Raw genomic sequence first — 19,366 nt, forward strand, 5'->3', positions numbered from 1 at the left:
AAGTGTACACTGTGGCATCATATTAGAAAATATTCTTGGTTCTAATTAAATATTTTTAAACATTTAAATCTAGGGTTTTGGTAAGAAATGTAATCAATGAAATATGATTTATCATGATGTTGGAAGTTATAAAATAATTTTGTAACATTGGAGGAACACCAAGCATTGTGAAGCTGCCTACATGTGATCTAAAATATACTGTACAGAATTATATGATTTAGGAAAATGGGTAATAATTAAAATTTTATATGAAAGAATTAGAGTACTTTTAAGGCTCAATCTCTTCTTGTGGTCTTATTTTAGATTTTGTCTTTTTGTATACCACTTGAAAACCTAGCGATAAATTTCCTGAACTAACTTTAAAAAGTACATGTACAGATTCTATATATCATACAGAAACTGCAGCTGCAGCCACAGCCCATCTTTTTTGCATGATATCCCACCATTTCCTTTTCTTAGACATGAACTAAGTCTTTTTGCCAACATCCAGTTGTCCTAGTGTCATTCATTGAAAACACTATTATTTCTTAAATGTGTGCTTAAGAATGTTTTTCTAATCATATGTCCTTTTTTTGGTATTGATAAGCTTTTAATTTATATTTCTGTTGTGGTTTTTAGGTTGCTTATCGAGTATCCCACAAATGAAAAAAATTTCCACATCTTACGAAGAAAGACGGAAGCAAGCGACAGCTATTGTTTTACTAGGAGTAATAGGAGCTGAATTTGGTGCTGAAATTGAGCCTCCTAAATTGTTGACCAGACCTAGAAGCTCTAGTCAAATTCCTGAAGGCTTTGGTTTGACTAGTGGAGGATCCAACTACTCACTGGCCAGACATACTTGTAAGTTTTTAAATTCCTAATGCTGATCTGTTGCTTTAGAATACATATTATTTGTCAAAAAATTTTTAGAGTATTGAATATAACCCGAGTGTTAGCTCCTCTAGAATGCTTGCAATGAAATTAGAAAGTGGTACAATTTGTTAGGCATGTTGCTCTCTAGTTATAGTTACCCAAACTTCTTTTTAAAAATTAAAACATGATCTTTAAACAATTTTTTAAAAACTTTTTAGTTGTAAATGGACACAATACCTTTATTTTATTTATTTATGTGGTGCTGAGAAGTGAACCCAGCGCCCCGCACATGAGAGGCAAATGATCTACCACTGAGCCACAACCCCAGCATGAAGTATGGTCTTTTAAATGCTTTTCTTAAAATCATGTATTTCTGAACTTTGTGTTTTTGCATTTTTAACACAATTCCTGCCAAAATTAACTTCAAGTTAAAATTTCTAACTTCTAAAATGATTTCTAAACGATGTAACTTTTCTTGAATCTGATTGAAAAGTCAGGGATGGGATGGAATACCAAAAAAAAAAAAAAAAAAGTATGAATGATGGATGATGAATTATTAATTACCTCTATAATTAAAAAAAAATCCCCAAATAGTTGCAGTCTGGACTTCAAAGGGCGGTGTCATCCAGGTGCCCTCAGTTCTGTGCTTGGTATGTGAATGATAGATTAGGGTATTTTGTAATGAGGTCTTTCAGTTCTTTATTTAAGTAAGGTGATGGTATGCCTGCTGAGTAGTGAATTGTGTCCTCTGTAGGCACCAAATGTAATTCCACTAATCACATCACAAGATATTCTTTGTAGAGCACAACTCAGAGTATTCTTTGGGGGTTTTAGCCCAAAACAAGGGGAAAAGGTGCATGTTACTTTGTTAATTATGGCAGCAGAGAACTTCACTGGATCATTGAATCATAGTTTTGCTATGACAGTCATGTTAGTTGCTTTTATTATGCAAGTTCTTCAATTGATTTAATTACCTTTTCTGTTCCTTTCCTAAAAGATTGTGAATTCAGCAAATATTTAGTAGTAATAATCTCTTGCTCTCTATCTGACATTGAGAATCACAGAGTAATAATAGCAGTATCACCACAGTCATTAACAAAGTAACAATTGTACTCAGTACATTCTTTAACTCAGTCCTCATAATAACCCTATAACATGGTTACCTCTATTATCTAAAGCTAGCAGGGCACAGAGAGGTTTAGTTAACTGGTAGAGATTATTCCTCTCACAAACATTTTCATCTTACATTTTTGTTGTTTCATGCTTTCACTAGTATACAAATTGCTATGTTCAGTGGTCTGCTTGAAGAGCGCTTAATGACTAATGGGTGCTATAGCATTATAATTAAAAAACACTTTGTGTTCTATCTTCTCATCTGATTTTCAATACAAGCTTTTATGACTTCTTCAAAGTAGCTCAGCCAAAAAGTGGTAAAATCAGAACTTGAACTCTAGCTGCTTGTGACCTGAAAACCTGTGCCCCTTCCATTCTGTGCCTGGCACATCTCCTTCCCTGTCCTGCAGAGGACTGCATAATGGGGGCCCCCACTTCTCAATTCTATCCTATAACTTTCTTGAGTTCAGATTCACTGCTTTCTATTTGTGAAGCCCTGATTTAATCTCATAACTTCCACAAAGGGTTCTTTAATTAGGCTTACTTATCTGTGTCATTGCAGACAGCCCAAGACATACATTATAGTTCCTTACTTAGAATGTTTTGGTGTTAGAATATTAGAGGATAATAAAACTTAGATGATTTAGTCTGGTGACTTTCAAACTTCTTTGCTTTCAAACATCATCTCCCTAAAAAGTATCAAGAAATGGCTATACTTCACACATTTTTTTGTTGTTGATAGTTGAAACTTTTTAATCATAAGCTTAGACATTTGCAAAAGTTATACTTTTGACCACATTGATGTTTAAACTAGAATTCTTGTTCTTTTTTGTTTATTATTAAGCAGTATATTTTCCTTAACTATTTGATATCCATTATCATCCATTTAAAAAAAATGAACAAACTTTCCTTTAAAAAAAGTGAAAAATCTTACATCCTTTTTATTTTCCTTGAAGAGAAAATTTCTACCCTCACGGATTTAACCTAGGGGCACTTTACAAATTTTAGGGAAGGGGTTCATTTGTAAACTTAATATCCATAAATTAATTCCTTCAACTGTTGAACCTTAAAAATATTTGTGTTTTTAAAACTATTTCTTGAAAAGTTTCAAAATACTCTCATTTGGAGGGGTTGCCGATTTTGAAGATACTGATTTTGTCTAATGTGTTTTATATAACTTATCAATACTAACTTTTGTATTTTATAATTTGTTTTAAGGAAGTGAACATAAATTACTTTCTTTGGCATTTTCCCATAGTCAGGTATAAATATGCATATAAGATATAGGAACATGGTAGACTAATGAATTGCTGATTGAATTGCTAGGTAGATTAATCTATATCACTTTATCCTAGTTAGGTAGACTACCACTGTTACCATCACTTTTATCTCGACCATTATCTTCACACAAAATTCTGGTATTCATTAATTTGCTTCTGGATATCTTTTAACTGTGATTATTCCATTTGCAAATTGTTGCTATTGCAACTCAAAAAAGAGGAAAGGGTTAGGAGAAAAGAGATTTTAAAAACTGTGCCAGACTAGAAATAGAGATATTTCAAAGATGTGCTGAGAATTAATAAAAGAATCAAAGGGCATTAGAACTGCCCTTTTGACTGGGTGCGATGGCACTTGCCTGTAATCCCAGCAGCTGGGGAGGCTGAGGCAGAAGGATCACAAGTTTGAGGCCAGCCTCAGCAAGTTAGCAAGGCCCTAAGAAACAAGACCCTGTCTCAAAATTTTTAAAAATATTGAAAAGGGGTTGGGGAGGTGGCTCAGTAGTTGAACCCCCCTGAGTCCAATCCCTGGCACCAAAAACAAACAAACAAAAAAAAGAACTGCCTTTTTGGTTTGTTAAAAAACAGGGAACTGAACTGCATGTGAAGGAATCCCAAGGTGTGTTTGTGGCATGAGGGAAACCCTGAGCCAACCTGTGGCACTGGGAGGGACTTCCACACCATACGTCCTTGGCTTTCCTCAGCAAGGAAAATAAAGTCACCTGAACATTTTACTGACGCGCTTGCTTATTTATTTATTTATTTATTTTTGGTATTAGGGATTTAACCTAGGGGCGCTTTACCACTAAGCAACATCCCCAGCCTCCCTTTAAAAAAAAAAATTATTTTGAGACAGTATCTCACTAAATTGCTTAAGGCCTCTCTAAGTTGCTGAGGCAAGCCTCAAACTTGTGATCTTCTTAGCCTCTCTAATTGCTGGGATTACAAGCATGTGCCACCACAACCAGCACCTGAACATTTTAAATAGCTAAATGATTCTTTGAGAATTTTGGATTAATGGACTACATATGGAAATGAAAGAAGGCAATGCTTCTTAGCAAATTATATTCATAATTATTTCCTTGAAAGAAAAGATATAGAGATTTTGAGAGGTTTCTAGCAAGCAAGGAGTAGTGTATCAAAATAATGATATAGTACCTATTAGAGCCAATTAAAATATCTTTGATACTTAGTACCTCCTTTCTTATGCTTATCCTGCTTTACTTCAGTAACACAGTATCTCAAAGGTGATCATGGATTGGTTTTTTACTTCCTTCCCATTACTCTATTTTTTTATTCAGTAGTTTAAACTCATTTGTAATAGATTAGCTCCCACAGGGATTTTTGGGACCTTTCTTTTTTGAATTTGGGTGCCTTAATTAAATTTAAAATTTCAGTTTAAATCTTGTACTCCTGATTGGAAGCAGTCAGGTGTCTACTGCCTACTGTGTTTTACTCGGCTCTGTTCAGTCGGTCATGTGTTATATTAACCTGTTATAATGCTCACCAGTCAGAAGCTCAGCATGTGCTGCCATGTGGTATTTGGAATGCATTGCTACCATCACATATTTACTCTTCATGGCATTGTATTGAATGAGGTAATAATTATTATCCTTAGTTTGAGATAAGACCATTAAGATACAATGTTAGATGATCTTTAATTGGCAATGGAGTTAGACATGTAGATAGTGAGTTCTAACCTTCCTCACAGAGCTATTGTGTGAAGACTTATCATTTTTCACGTGGTCAGATCCAAGTTGTCCACATTGACGGGAGGAAAGAATGAGAATGATGCATAATTCAAAAGTCACTTAGTTTTTTAGTACATTTTATATTTAGATTTGAACCTAGGTGAATTTTCTTTAGGACTTAAACTGTACATATATTGAAATCATATATTGAAGACAAAGCTAAAAGAACTCCAAAATTAGCAAGAGGTGTAGACTAGGCTACTCTGTTAACTGGGCCCTGTGGAAGCTAGCCATCCTCTCATAAAATAGTTGACAGAACATATTTTGACTTTGAAGCCCATTTTAGTTTCTGTTTCTGAAGTGAAATACAAAACATCCTAGAAGTTCACTTCCTTCATCTCCTTCCCATTTTTCTCTGAGGAGGGGTGGATATTCCCTTGTTTCCTCTCAAATGAATTCAGTAGAGATCTGTCTTCATTTTTTTTCAAATTCACAAATGAGGCATTAGTAGGATATTTTAGAATACTATTTATAGTTTTAACTTGTAGGTCTTTTGGTTCATTTGTTCATTTGGTCTCTCCTGCTCATTTTATAATTGTAGAATTACACTGGCACATCTGTAGTAAATTCCATTTTGATCTCTCATTAGCTTTTTGACTCTGGGCAAGTGTCATAAGTCATTTCCCTAGGCAGCAGACTTGGAGACAGATTTGTGTGCTGGAGTATTCTTAGGATCAATAGCTTAAAGGGAATGAAGGAAGCAGGATTGAACAGGGGAGAAGTTGATCTGAGTTTTAGTTGCATAGAAAATCTCAGCTAATCTAGTGGAACTCAGGGGCTGGGGTAATCCTTTGGGCTTGTCCTCAACTTGGACTTGGGGCTCAATTTTACTATCCCCATGTCAATCAGTCACTGGATCGAGGTGCCCTGAGAAAGTACTGACTTTGGATAAGACAACTTTCCTTCTCCTGGTGCAAAGCCCATACATAGACTCAGCTGAGACTCACCAGCCACTAATATCCCCCAGACCTTGGGGAAATGAGTTCTTCTGGAGAGGGAGGGGTGGACCGCCTACCCGGCTTGCATGGGAGTGTTTTGCTGCTTTGCGTGTTCCTGTTCTCCTTTCTGTCATAACAGGGAAGGGACCACTATTTATTTAAGGTTCTTTTAATTACAACTCTACACATATCTTTCATTAACTTTCAAGACAGAAATTTTTATCCCACATGTGGCACAATATGAGACCCATTAATGACAGCTCAATTGTGAGCATTTCCCACCAGGCATTTAGCAGTGCCCTTTACATGTGTTATCTTATTTTATCTTCTAGTCCATTCAAATAAGTATTGTTTCTGCTCCTGATTCTCAGATGAAGAAGCAAAGCTTTGCCTGATACTGCCAAACATACTTACTAAAGATTTGTGGAATTGGATTAAACTTCCTTTGTGTAGACAATAAATTAAGGCCTTGGATTTTTTTTTTTTTTTTCAGATTGTAGTACTAAAAAGTACCAAGCTGGACTTGAACACCTGGGTTCTAACTCTGGAACAGTATTTTTGCCATTTCACACAGTTTTCCTATGTCTTAGACACATAGTATTCCCAAGTGCTGCTTCAAGAGAGGAAGCAGTCAGCACGTGCCTTGTCACCTATAAATATGAACATCTGTTGAATCTTTCATTTAGGGATATGCTGATGGTGAGGCAACACAAACACATAGAAGATCCACCTCTCTGAACTGTGGAAGTGGCTTTTATCTGTGGCATGAAATACTTAAATGAGAGAAAATGAATTTTCTCCCATAGTAGACACTTAGAAACACTAATGTGAGGGTTCTTCGGCCGGCTAGGTACATGGCCTTACTGACAGTGCATGGGAGCTGCCAACTTAGGTGCTTCTTGTTTGCTTCTGGGAAAAGGGTCCACAGAATCCTTTAAGTTCTTAATAGGAAGTCACTAAAATAAAAATGGATAAGAATCACTCTAAGAGTTTCTCAAACAATTGCTTATCAGTTATTATAATTTTTTAAAATAACAGAGGGCTATATCCCTCTTGATTAGTTCAGCTACAGTACTACCAAATGGAAGCATCAATTAGCTGCCACCTAAGAGATTTTTTTTTATTTTTATGTACCTGTATTTAGAGTTGTTTTTGTTCTGATGCTGTTTGATTTTGTTTTGTAATAACTTACTTTGTAAAAATAATTTTCCCCTAACTCCCTGTACTTTATAATCATACATATTTTGCCTAATGAATAAGTTAATATAGGTTGAGATTGATTTTTACAATGAATTTATTTCCTAAATTTTATTTAGATATTTAAATTAGAATAAAGTTAAGCCAGATCCCAAATATGTGTTTATGTAATCGTGTGTGTTTTGTTTGTTTTTTGGTGAAGTTGGGGTTCATGCTCAGGGCTTTGCAGGTGCTAGGTAAGTGAGCTACATCTCCCAGTCCCAAATGTCATAGATTTTATCAGCAAGATTAGGACAAAGTCAGTGATAGTTGGAAGTTGTAAAAAAAGTCAAAACAGTGACAAGGAGAGTATCTCTTGCCATCTTCGTTGTGCACAGTCATCCGCTGTGTTGCTGAGCTGCCGCACCTCTTTCCCCTCACATTTCCAACCTGGCCTTCCTGGTACTCAGAAGGAATTGGACTTCCTGTCTGGCTCCTTCCTCTTCTCTTTCCTCTACTTCCTTCTTCTCCTTAACACGCTAGTTTAGCATTCCATTTGTAATTTTACCTTTGAAAATCATCCCAGTTCTGGGCGCCTCTTGCCTTGCCTTGCCATGACACCTTCTGAGTTTAGACAGTGATTCTCCACTCTGGCTAGGCACTCAAGTCACAAGCAGGTTTTTAAAAGGCAGGTGTGTGAGTGATATTCAGGCACCTGGGTTATTTTTAAAGCTTCATATGTAATTTTGATGTGTAGCCAGAAGAGAGAGACTCAATAGAATATGGAATCCCTTATAGTCATTTTAAATTGAGTGTTTTATGGTAGTTCTGATCATTAAACTACTTTAATGCAGGAATGTACATTTTTGTTATATCCTAAAGTGGAAGAGATAATGGGAACTAATCAGAATAAATAAATGACATTTTTACTACTCTCAGAGCTGAGAGTAGCTCAGCCTTCATATTGTAATTTCATGACTCTGAAACCAGAGTGTGTGGGTTTGATGGTTGCCATCACAACTTAATAGGTGTGTGGTCTTAAATACTTTGTGACCACACAAGTATTTCCTTAACTAGGAAACAGGAATAATCATGACACCTGCCTCAGAGTTATTATGAGGATTAGGTAATCAGTGTGTGTAAAATACTTAGAAAAGTGCCTGACATATAAGTGCTTTATAAATGTTGTCGTTATTGTTTCTAGAATAGGGAAAAGAAATGGCTCTTTAAAAATGTATATGTACTGCTTTTAAAATCTTCCTAAGACCCTTATGAGTAGGTTTTATTACAAACATTTTGTATACGAGTGAACTGATACTCATAAAATTATGTAACTTCCTTAAGGGTTATCTGCCTCGGAAGAGATTTAATCCAGATGTGTTTCCCCCAAAGCTCATGAGTTTCTTTTCCTATTGATTCCCGCTGTTTGTGGAACAGCACTTTAGTTCCCAGAGGGTGTATGTAAAAATACATTTTTCTTTCGCCACATTATTGTTTAAAGAAGACCTTAAGTGTGTTTATAATTTTCATTTATATTTGGATGAATTTCTGTTTACTGCCTTCTCATTTTAACCGCATCAGCATACTAAGTTAAGATCAAATAGAAATTTTGACTTACTTGTCTTTACTTGTAAATAATTTATGTTGCATAACATCTTTATCATTTTAGCTGCATTCTGACACTTGCATTATACACCCTGTCTTGATGATGTAACCTCATCCGTGTTTTCCAAAAATAACTTTAATTTGCTCTCATTTTTTGTTAATTCACTACACTATATGGGCTTTTGGTTCCTGTTCCATGAAACAACTAAGTCGGACAAGGTTATTTCTAAGGTCACTTCCACCTAAAATTATAGAGTTCTATGAAATTATTAATGATATATATTATCCTAATTGTAGAGTACTTATATTTATTGATGCTATTGGAACTTGCCCAGCCTATTTTGATTGTTTTATACCACATATTCCCTATGCTTTTGTATGTTCCAGTAGTCCACGTCTACCCTATATGTTTGAAGCTGTGGACTACTTTAAAGCATTTCCTACTCTCCCTCCTTATGGGTACCTCATTTCAGCCCCCTACGTAACATCTATTTGTAAATCATTTGTTCTCCACACATCTCCAGCTTCATGGACTTTTATTAAAGTAGAATATGGTTGCAGTGTATTCTGTTTAGCACAGATCAACAAACTATGGCTATGAACCAAACCTGGCCTCTTGTATGTTTTTGCAAATTAAGCTTTATTGGAACACAGCCACACCCACACCCATATTTGCATATTATGTAGGACTGTTTCACTATACATCATTAGAGTTGAATAGTTGCTATAGTGATTGTATGGATGACAAAATAAGAAATACTACTATCTAGCTATTTACAGAAAAGAAAAATACAACTGTCATTTGCTGCACATCATTTTAAAAAGTTGTTGGTGTTCTTTTCTTGTCCTTTAATTTCCAAAGGGACTTTAAAATGACTTTAATAAAAAGATTTCAGTATGTAAATATATCCTTGGTAGTTTGAGAACTGTATCCTTATAGGAGTCTTAAGGATATAAAACAAAAGTTTTACAATAGTTTTTGATGTAGAATGTGATGTAACATTGGTATATGACTTTTTTTCAACCACCTAATGTGTATACTAGCTACTTTGATTAAGTTTTTAATTTAATTTAATTTTCAAGTGTCTTGATTCCTTGTCACTGGTGCTTGAGGAAAAGATTTAATGGCAGGCTTTAGCATCATTGTTAGTGAACTCCCCCCCCACACACACACACGCATAACCACACACACATAGGACATTGCTAGTTCTGATTTTTAAATAACCTTGATCTGAGGCTGTCTTAATAGCTCTGCAGAAGAGTTCCTTTGCATTGTATGTTTTAATGTATGTGCTCTCCAGGGTCTCTCTTATTAAAGCATTTAAGCTTCTGTAAGTACAAACAATTTTATATCAGGAAGGGACCATGGAAAACATCTAGTTTAACCTCTTCAAGAACTGGCCAAGTTTTTTAAAAATAATTTTTTAAAAGTTTTTTTTATTTATTTTAATTAATAATACATGACTGTAGAATGCGCTTTGATACATCATACATAATGGAGTATAGTGCTGGCGATATAACCCATCACATAGAGTGCCTGCCTTGCAAACTGGAGACCCAGATTCGAGTCCCCAGCACTGTTAGATTGCGGAAATAACAAACATAATGGAGTATAATTTCTCATTTTTCTGGTTATACATGATGTAGACTCACCAGTCATATAGTTGTATACATACTTAGGGTAATAATGTCTGACTGTTGTTTTAGAAAGCTTTTCTTTATGAAGTGAACAGAGAAAAAATTATGAACTTCTTCAGAGGTTCCCTGCCATGTCCTTAGAAAAGACAGTTTCCAAGACCCTGTTCAGCAGTAGGAGCTAGGTGTACTCATTTCGTTACAGTTTGGTCTGCATGGTCAAATAGTAGGTGCTGGTGGACTTCTTGGTGCTACCCTGTTCGACTGGGCACTGCCAGAGTCTAAGTCCACTAGAGGATTCAAATGCTTATATGAAACCAGTAAGTGCAGAGCTCTCTCCATATACCTCTCATTTAAAATCTTTGCTCTACAGAGCCCTAGGACTACATAGAGATGACTCAGTGGTTGCCTGCACCCTTAACACCTAACTCAGGCAAAGAAGACTGATTTTTTTCAACATTTTTGAGTAAGGCATCACATCATATCTATAAAAAGAAATTGCCAAAAGTAGAGGAAGATTCTTTAAAAAAGTTAACAGACCAACTATGAAAACAAGAAATGATATGTCCTTCAAACATTGTCGATTTTCCCATCCAGTTCTGCTGAATTTGTGGCCTTCTCTGTCTCAGTTCATGATTATTTATATTTCCAGTTTCTTAGATTTATCCCTGATCCCTCACTTTTCCTGACATATCACATATGCTCCATTGAGAAGTCTTATTGGCTGTATCCTGACAATGAATCCAGAATTCTGCAACTTCTCACCACTTTCAATGTTATTGCCAATGGTTGACCACTGTCCTTTCTCCCTTGGGTTACTGGCAAGCATTCCTACTCTGCCCTTATCCCTCATGTAGTGGATGTTTAACTTAACAGCCCTGGTAATGACTCTTAAAATACCCACAGGGTAGATCATAACACCCCTCTGCTCAAAGTGCAGCCAGGGTCTAACAGCCAAAGTCCTCCTTTGTCCTGAAAGATCCTGTATAAATTGACTAGTCTCCTGCCACATTTTCCCCTGCTTCCTTTGCTCCTTTGTAGCTTCTCACACATACTGGGCACTTCTACTAGGAGACTCTTCCTCCTATATCTGTTTGGTCGACTGCTTCACTTCTTTCAAGCCTTTGCCCAAATATCACATTCTTAATGAGACTGTCTATACCATGCTGAATAATCTTACAGCCCACTGCCTTCTCTCCCCAACGTCTAATCCCTTGTATCTTGTTCTGTTCTTTTTTTCCAAAGTACTTATTGCTTTCCAACATTTTACATAACTTACTTATTTATACTGGGTAAGAGCTACCAAGTCAGGAATCTTTGTCTATTTTGTTGACTGAAAGTAATGAATGAAATTACTGGGTACAGACTGAGAACTGACTTAAGAGTAATGACTGAGTAGCGACTGAAGTCATGAGTGAACACTAAGATGATCACACATAAAGTAACTTTGTAGTGTTTTACATATTAACTGAAACTTTTTTTTTTTATTACATAACCTTTGAGATGACTTTGCTAATCTTTTTGAAGGCATATTATCTCTTGACCTGGATACTTATGTCATGGTACATTATCCAACATAAAATGTATACAGATGATCAAAGAAAAAACACTATATGATTATTTCAACAGAAGTAAATATGATATTTTAAAAATTCAGAACCTCTTCCATATAAGGGCTCTTAATAAATGACTGGAAAAAATGCCTCATTAATATGATACAGAACACTAAGTTGAAAGTAAAAATTCCATTATCCTTAACTGTGCCACATTAGATATATTCTAACAAGGAACTTGCAGTGCTATTATTTAGTAAACCAAAATTTTAGCAAATATAGCAAAATAAGAAATAAGAGTTACAGAACTGAGAATGTGACTCAATGGTAGTGCCAGCATGCTCAAGGCCTCAGGTTTGCTCCCCAACAGAAAGGAAGGAAGGAAAGAAGATTTGAATAGGTTATGATTGCCTATTTAGAAACTCAAGCGTGTCCAGGTGGCCAATCAGTAAGATAAATATTAAAGGTCAGTAAATTTTCTATGTAACAGTAACAAAATTCAGAATGCAGCAAATTATCATTTTTGAAAGATGCTTTAAACTAATAAGACTCTAAAAGTCAAGAAGAAAAATATAGACACCCTATTAAATAAACAAACAAGGACTATAGCCAGGCATTTTATTATAGAAGGAATGCAGACGAAAAGACATTTTCAAGTTACCCAATAAAGTAACTAGGAAATAGGAGGCATTTACCAGATACATTTATGTTTTGTTTAAAAGAATATACTTTATAGGGAATGGATTTTCATGTACTTAAAATGATAGATGCTAAAATTTAAGAAACAAGATAGTAAAAAAGATCTCAAAAATTATGGCAACCAAATGATTTCCCCAAGCTACCCATAAACTTAAGAAATACAGAATCATCTATGACATTCTACTGAGAGAAATAAAATAACTTTTAAGTAAGTAAAAGATCATACAGTTCTTAGGTGGATATGATTCCATGTGGTAAATATCTGTTGTTCTCAATACGTACATCTTACAGAAACACAATCAAAATTGCAATACTGTTCTTTTAATAACTAGGCAAAATGATTATAAAATCATCATCCCAGAGATAAATGGAACTTGTGATTTCTTTTATTTACTCAGTCAACACATCTAGTACAGATAATATCAGAGTTGTGATTTTAGGTACTTTACAAATATTAACTAATTTATTCCTCTTTTTAACTCTTTGAGATAGGTAACAATAAAAAAACCAGCTTATGTACTTCTATAGGAATATAAAATACCTAGGGAGGGGCTTGACAAACTATATCTAAGATTTATAGGAAAAAACTTGAGATCTTACTGGAAGAGATTTTAAAAGACCTAAATAAATAGGAAGATACACATTTTTATGAATCACAGCATATAATATCATAAATTTATTTATAGAGTCAACCACACCAAACAAAATTCCAGTAGAATCCTTATTATTGTTTTCATAAGTAAACTTTACACACTGATTTTTAATTGCATATGAGAGAGCAGTGGAGTGAGGAAATCTGTGGCATTGCTAAAGATGATAGCAAGATAACAAGATAGCAGTATTCTATTTACCTCCTATCAAAAACTGTTATGACTTATTAGTCATTCATACAGTGCTGACTTGGTGCAGGAGAGACCACAAGACCCACAAAACAAAATAGCAGAGAGGATCGCATACATATTGGAGAATTTGATTGTCCTTAGATCTAGCATTATAGATCAGTGAAATAAAGGATAAACTGCTTAATACATGGTGTGATTACCATTCACTAATATAAGAAAAATAACAAAATTGGATTCCTAATGTTCATCATCACCAAAAACCTATCCATATGGATTTAAAGACATACATAAAAGACAAAAAAAACTTCCAAAACTTCATAAGCATGATAAAGGGAAATGTGACCTTGGAAAAGGAAAGATTCCATAAACAGCAGATAGAAAGGCAAAATTTCAAACTTCTGTTAATTCAGATTATCTTAAATAAAGTGAGAAGTAAAACCACAAAGAGAGAAAAAAGTATTTATAACACAGATAACTGACACAAGATGGCTAAGCACCTTTGTATAATAAACTTACGGTAAGCAAACGATAAATGCATAGCAGAGAAGTGAATAAAGATTGGGAAAAAGTACTTCTCAGAAAGGAAACATGAGTGACTGATAAAATTGAAAAGGTGCTAAGCCTAAGTATCAGGAAAATGCAAATTAGAAGCACAGAGCACTATCATTGAAAGTAAAATGTGATGAAGATAAGCAATGCAGCAACCAGGCAAGGAGATCCACACATAGAAAGTTTTGTTTGCCAGTCAGGAACTGACAGAGGCCATCACTTGGGAAAAGTGAGAGAGGCGGGAAAAACTTAGCTCTGGGGTATTTTATGGGGCAGTTTGGATGGCTTATATAAGGTCACTTGAGCTGCTTGCATAAGAACTTTCGATGGACTGACAGGACAAGTAAGGGGATGTTCCAGTGGGGTAGTTAATGAGAGGTGGGAAGAGAAAGTTACCTTTTAACTCTTGTTTTCTCTGTAAGTACCCCTCTAGGGTGGGGAAGCAACTTATGGTAAGAATTTAAAATGACTGCATAGATGCTAAGCCTTGGACCTAATACTCATTTCTTACCTGCATCGAATTTTAGTGAGATATTTGAACCAGAACTCTTTTTACACTGGTTGAGTGTAAATTAGTTTAATCACCTCAGAAGACAATTGGGTGCACTTTCTTGTGAGTCTGCCCTGTGTAGAGAAACCCACATGTGAACCAGGAAGCATGTACATGCATGTTCCTAGCAAACAGTTTGAAATAACAAAAACTGGAAACATGCAAATGTGTATTAACTATTGAAGCAGTAGGATGCTGTGCTTAGAAAAGTGAATGGTTAAAGGAAATAGTTCAATAAAGGACCTTGAAATGTATATGGGTCCTGGCTTGTTTGCCAAATATTATAATTATATTATTTTTTTCTCTAATTAGCCTAACTTCATCCATCTGAGTTTTGGCTTACTTCTGGCATGATAAATAAAGGCCTTGCTAGAAGAAAAAAAAAGAATGGAACATTGTCTTTATGAAGTTTAAAAGCATTTAAAATGTAATGATTTATTTTTAGAAAGACAAACATATGTTAAGAAAATAAAAGCCAGGGAATAATTATATAGTTCACTACAATAGTTACTAAGAAGGGTGCTAAGAAAGGAACTGCATTCAGGTAGACCTTCTGAAGGGGCTTCATCATGTTGTAGGGACACTGATAATTCTTTTTTTTTTTAGTTTATTTTTATTGTAAACAAATGGGATACATGTTGTTTCTGTTTGTACATGGAGTAGGACACTGCTATTTCTTTATGTAGTCACATCTTCAGTCTTTAATTTTATGTTTTGAACTGGAAAAAAAAAAGTGAGGAGCATAGAAGTGTGTGCACTTTTACTCAATTTCATAGTAAATGTTACATATTCAAGGGTCTAAAATAACAGTGACCTAGGAAATAATAATGGTTCTTTCAATTACAAATAAGGAAAGGGAAGAAAGAATAAACCTTGATATGCCAGCGTGAACTCATGACTTGTAGTAATCTGAGAGAGACAGAGACACATAGATACATGCAGGTATGCTGGTTAGTGTGTTTACTTGGGTTCCCTAGCTCTGACCAATGAAAGGGTCTAAAAGTAATGACACAAGTAGCAGCGTCCATACCTAGAATTTCTTGGAGAATTGGTTGATTCCAGGGCTGTGGCACATGTGATGTCAAAACATGATTACACAAACGGTATGAATCTACATTGTGTACAACCATAGAAACGAAAAGTTGTGCCCCATTTGTGTACAATGAATCAAAGTGCAGTCTGTAAAAATAAAAAAACATTTTTTTAATTTCTAAAAATAAAATGGAAAAACAACATGAAGGAACCAGCTTTAAAAGGGTAGGCACATGTCACAGGGTCATGGGGCCAACCTCACAGTGCTTCCAATAACCAAACTAGAAAAACTTGAGCAATAAAATAAGTGACATGTTTTATGTAATTATAATCCATAACAATGTAAGGCAGTAAATAAATGTGGAAGAAGAGAGAGCTCTTACCAAAAAATTCCAGTTAATAAATATAGATGGAATGAGGGGAATATAAAATCTCGATCAGGAAAAGACTACAGTAATAATTGTTGCACACAGTATCCACTTATGGATGCTGTGAAATCAGTGTGGTAATACAGCCTTAAAGTATCTTTTCCCAAGATATTTATCAATTTTAAAGGGAAAGTAGATCCCTATACTATAATTGATTACCTTAACCTAGCGATCGGGGTTAATATTGCTAGTAGTCATAGACATGGACATCATATTCCCCCTGAGATGATACACTGGGGAGGGCACAGAATCCCTTCTGTAGCATTTTGGCCAAAAGTACATACCCATATCTAATCAAGAGAAAACTTCAACAATCCCACCCAAGAGACATTCTACAAGGTGACTGACAAGTCATCATCAAAAATGTCGAAGTCCTAGAAGAAGGTGCGTATGAGGAACTGTCACAAAGCAGAGGAGATGAAGAGATATAACTAAACATGACATGAGTTCTTGAAATAGATCTGGGAACACATAAAGAGCACTGGTCAAATTCATATAATGTCTGAATTTAGTGACAGGTATTCTACCAATATTAATTTTCTAATTTTGATAATCATACAGAGGTTATATAAGTTGGCTTTAGAAGAATCTGAGTGAAGGACATGTGAACTCTGTTCATATTTATGCAAATTTTCTGTAATTCTTAAATTATTCCAAAATGGAAATTTTCCTAATTGGTAAAATATAGGTTTATGTTTTATAACTGTATAATACTATATTTTGATGTTAGCTGAGAATATTCAGAATTGGAAATACAATTTAATTTTTTCCATGTCTTCCTCTGCCAATATTTCTTCCTCCTTAATTTCCAAGTGTGTTATCCAATTCATGGATAGAAAATGTAGTCTTTTTTTGTTATAGAGTTAAAAACATAAGCCTAATAATAGTATGTCATTGCATTATTGGGTTTCAGAATACAAAGATTTTCCACACTCACGTTTATTCCATGCCTATTGTTCCACATATTTCTGACCTATAATTCTGTTTTAAAAAGGTGTATTTTTTTGCTGGGTAGTGATACTGGCCAAATTATATTGTTACAGTGTGTGAATGTACAAATATGTAACAACAAATCCCATCATTATATACAACTCTAATGCACCAATTAAAAATTGGGGAAAATAATAGGTGCTTTTTTCCTAAGGTATTACATGAAATAAAGTTGAAACAAAATATCAGAGTAGATGTTTCTATACCATGAATTTTGTTTATTACCAGTTATAAGAAGAAATAAAATCTTTCAGGCTTTTGCCAAGGAAGTTTTAAAAATTCTTATATTAAAATACAATAACAGGCTGGGGATATAACTCAGCTGGTAGAGTGCTTGCCTCGCATGCACAAGGCCCTGGGTTCAATCCTTAGCAACACACACACACACACACACACACACACACACAATGTACGATAAGGTGTTTCTAAGGTATTATCCTAAACTTCAGGCATGTTTTGTTTTACATTTCTAAGTTGTTTTTCTTCTGCATGTGTCCCCTGCAATTAATCATTGTGTTCCTTGAAGGAACATGAAGGAAAGTTGCCTATGGAAATCAGGTCCCCATACAACATACTTCTTATTTATTAACATTTGTTTTATATTTTACTGTTAAAAAAAAGTTCCATGACTGGGGGTGTAACTTAGTAGTAGAGCACTTGCCTAGCATGCATGAGGCCCTGGATTTCACACACACACACACACACACACACACACATATCATTCTAGATTATACAAAATTGATCTCAACTGTTTCTAATGTGAACATATCTAATGCTTTTTGTGATAACAATTTCTGACCATCATGTAAACCTTAAGAATAAATGAGTTTTTAATTTCCATTGAAATAAGTATTGACATATGGATAAAGAAGTCATTTGGGAAATAATCCCTGAGAATTCAATATGTATTTTAAACTTGTGATTTGTGTGTGTGTTGGGGGTTGCATATGTGTGCACACATCAATCTGATGTCTATATATGGTTTATACCCTAAACCTCTAGATTTTCTACTTTAGGCAAATAGGATTAATGTCAGGATTAATAAGTGATCTCTGAGCTGAACTCATTGGACATATATAAAAAATAGACATCATTTGTTTTGCAACTGGCACTTTGAGCATTTTAGTAAATTTTTACTATCAGAAATTTCGTCATGTCATTCATAGATTAAATTGGTCTGGGCACTTTGGAGAATTCTCATAGAGTCTGAAATGTACTACTTCTCCATTTTGTAAAGATATGAAGACAAAGAATCTTCCTGAAGACTGTCAAAGCTATAGTATAGTAGTCTTTACCCAGAGTAGTAAAAGCAGTCCTTTAAAATATCATGATATTGTGTCCTGATATTTTTTGATGTAAGTGGGGAAGAAAGGAGAAACATCAAGAAGCAAAAACTACTACATCTGTTATTTGCACAGGGAAATTTTAAAAGAAAGACTTTCTTAATAGTAGAAAGTGGTTAAATACTATAAAATAAGTCAAAAGAGACTCAAGGATCCAAAAATAGTGGGTGTAAAAATATCAGCTACTAACTTATCTAGGGTGAGATGAAGTAAATAATAAAATGACCAAAGACATGGAAAGAACTTCTTGGAAACTGAAAATAGACTTCTTCAAGGAGGCATAGCTACTACGGGAACTCCCAGCCCATGGGTGATGAAGAAACTTGCCAAAGGACAGAGCCTAAAGTAGCATACTATTGACTGAGAATGTGGGCAGCTGGGCACTGGGATGGGAGCTGGAGTGTTGTTGAGGGGCTCCCACTGGTCCAAACTGGTTCATAGAAGCAGTCTGTCCCAAGGGTTGGCCAGCCAGAGCAGCTCAGGGGAAGTCTGTTTCCCCCTGCAGGGTTACTCTGTCTTGAGCTCTGTTGACAAGCCTATTGTTCCAGTAGCTGGCAGGAGATATTTACAGAGTCCAGCTCTAGTGTTACAGAGAGGGAAACAGAGTGAATTTGGAGATGTTAAAAAATGTTCACTGGACAAGGAGGAATCATTTACTATTATAACTCTAAACTATGGTCTCATAAGATGAGAACTTTCAATCACTACAATTCCATTCTGTCTTTAGTTCTTCAGAATGCTAGTTATGTTCTCCATAAATGTTTTTTGAAATAAATTATTATGTTATTGTCTAAGTTTTGAGCGAGTCATAAAGAAATTGTTCTCTATTTTTTTTTTTTTTTTTTTTTTTTTTGAGAGGTACCCTTATTATAGCTATGTAGTCTTATAGCTACCGGAGGGGATAGGTTAAAACAGAAAGAACTAGGCCAGGCCTCAAAAAAAAAAGAATCCTGCCTGTGTGTGGTAAGCACAACTAACCCCATTTTACATTTACAGATAAATAAATGATGGTTGGCAACTGGTTCCCCAAAAT

General features: G+C 35.0%; 1 protein-coding gene across 1 annotated transcript in view; it reads left to right on the top strand.

Annotated features, from left to right (window-relative positions):
- The window catches only part of Wdr7 (WD repeat domain 7), a 322,806-nt gene that overhangs the window by 186,800 nt on the left and 116,640 nt on the right, over nt 1-19,366 (top strand). The window contains 1 exon segment of the mRNA XM_047526338.1: nt 619-840. Coding sequence (XP_047382294.1) covers nt 619-840 — 222 coding nt within the window.

Source organism: Sciurus carolinensis, chromosome 15 (assembly GCF_902686445.1).
Source record: "Sciurus carolinensis chromosome 15, mSciCar1.2, whole genome shotgun sequence".
In the NCBI taxonomy this organism is placed as follows: Eukaryota; Metazoa; Chordata; class Mammalia; order Rodentia; family Sciuridae; genus Sciurus; species Sciurus carolinensis.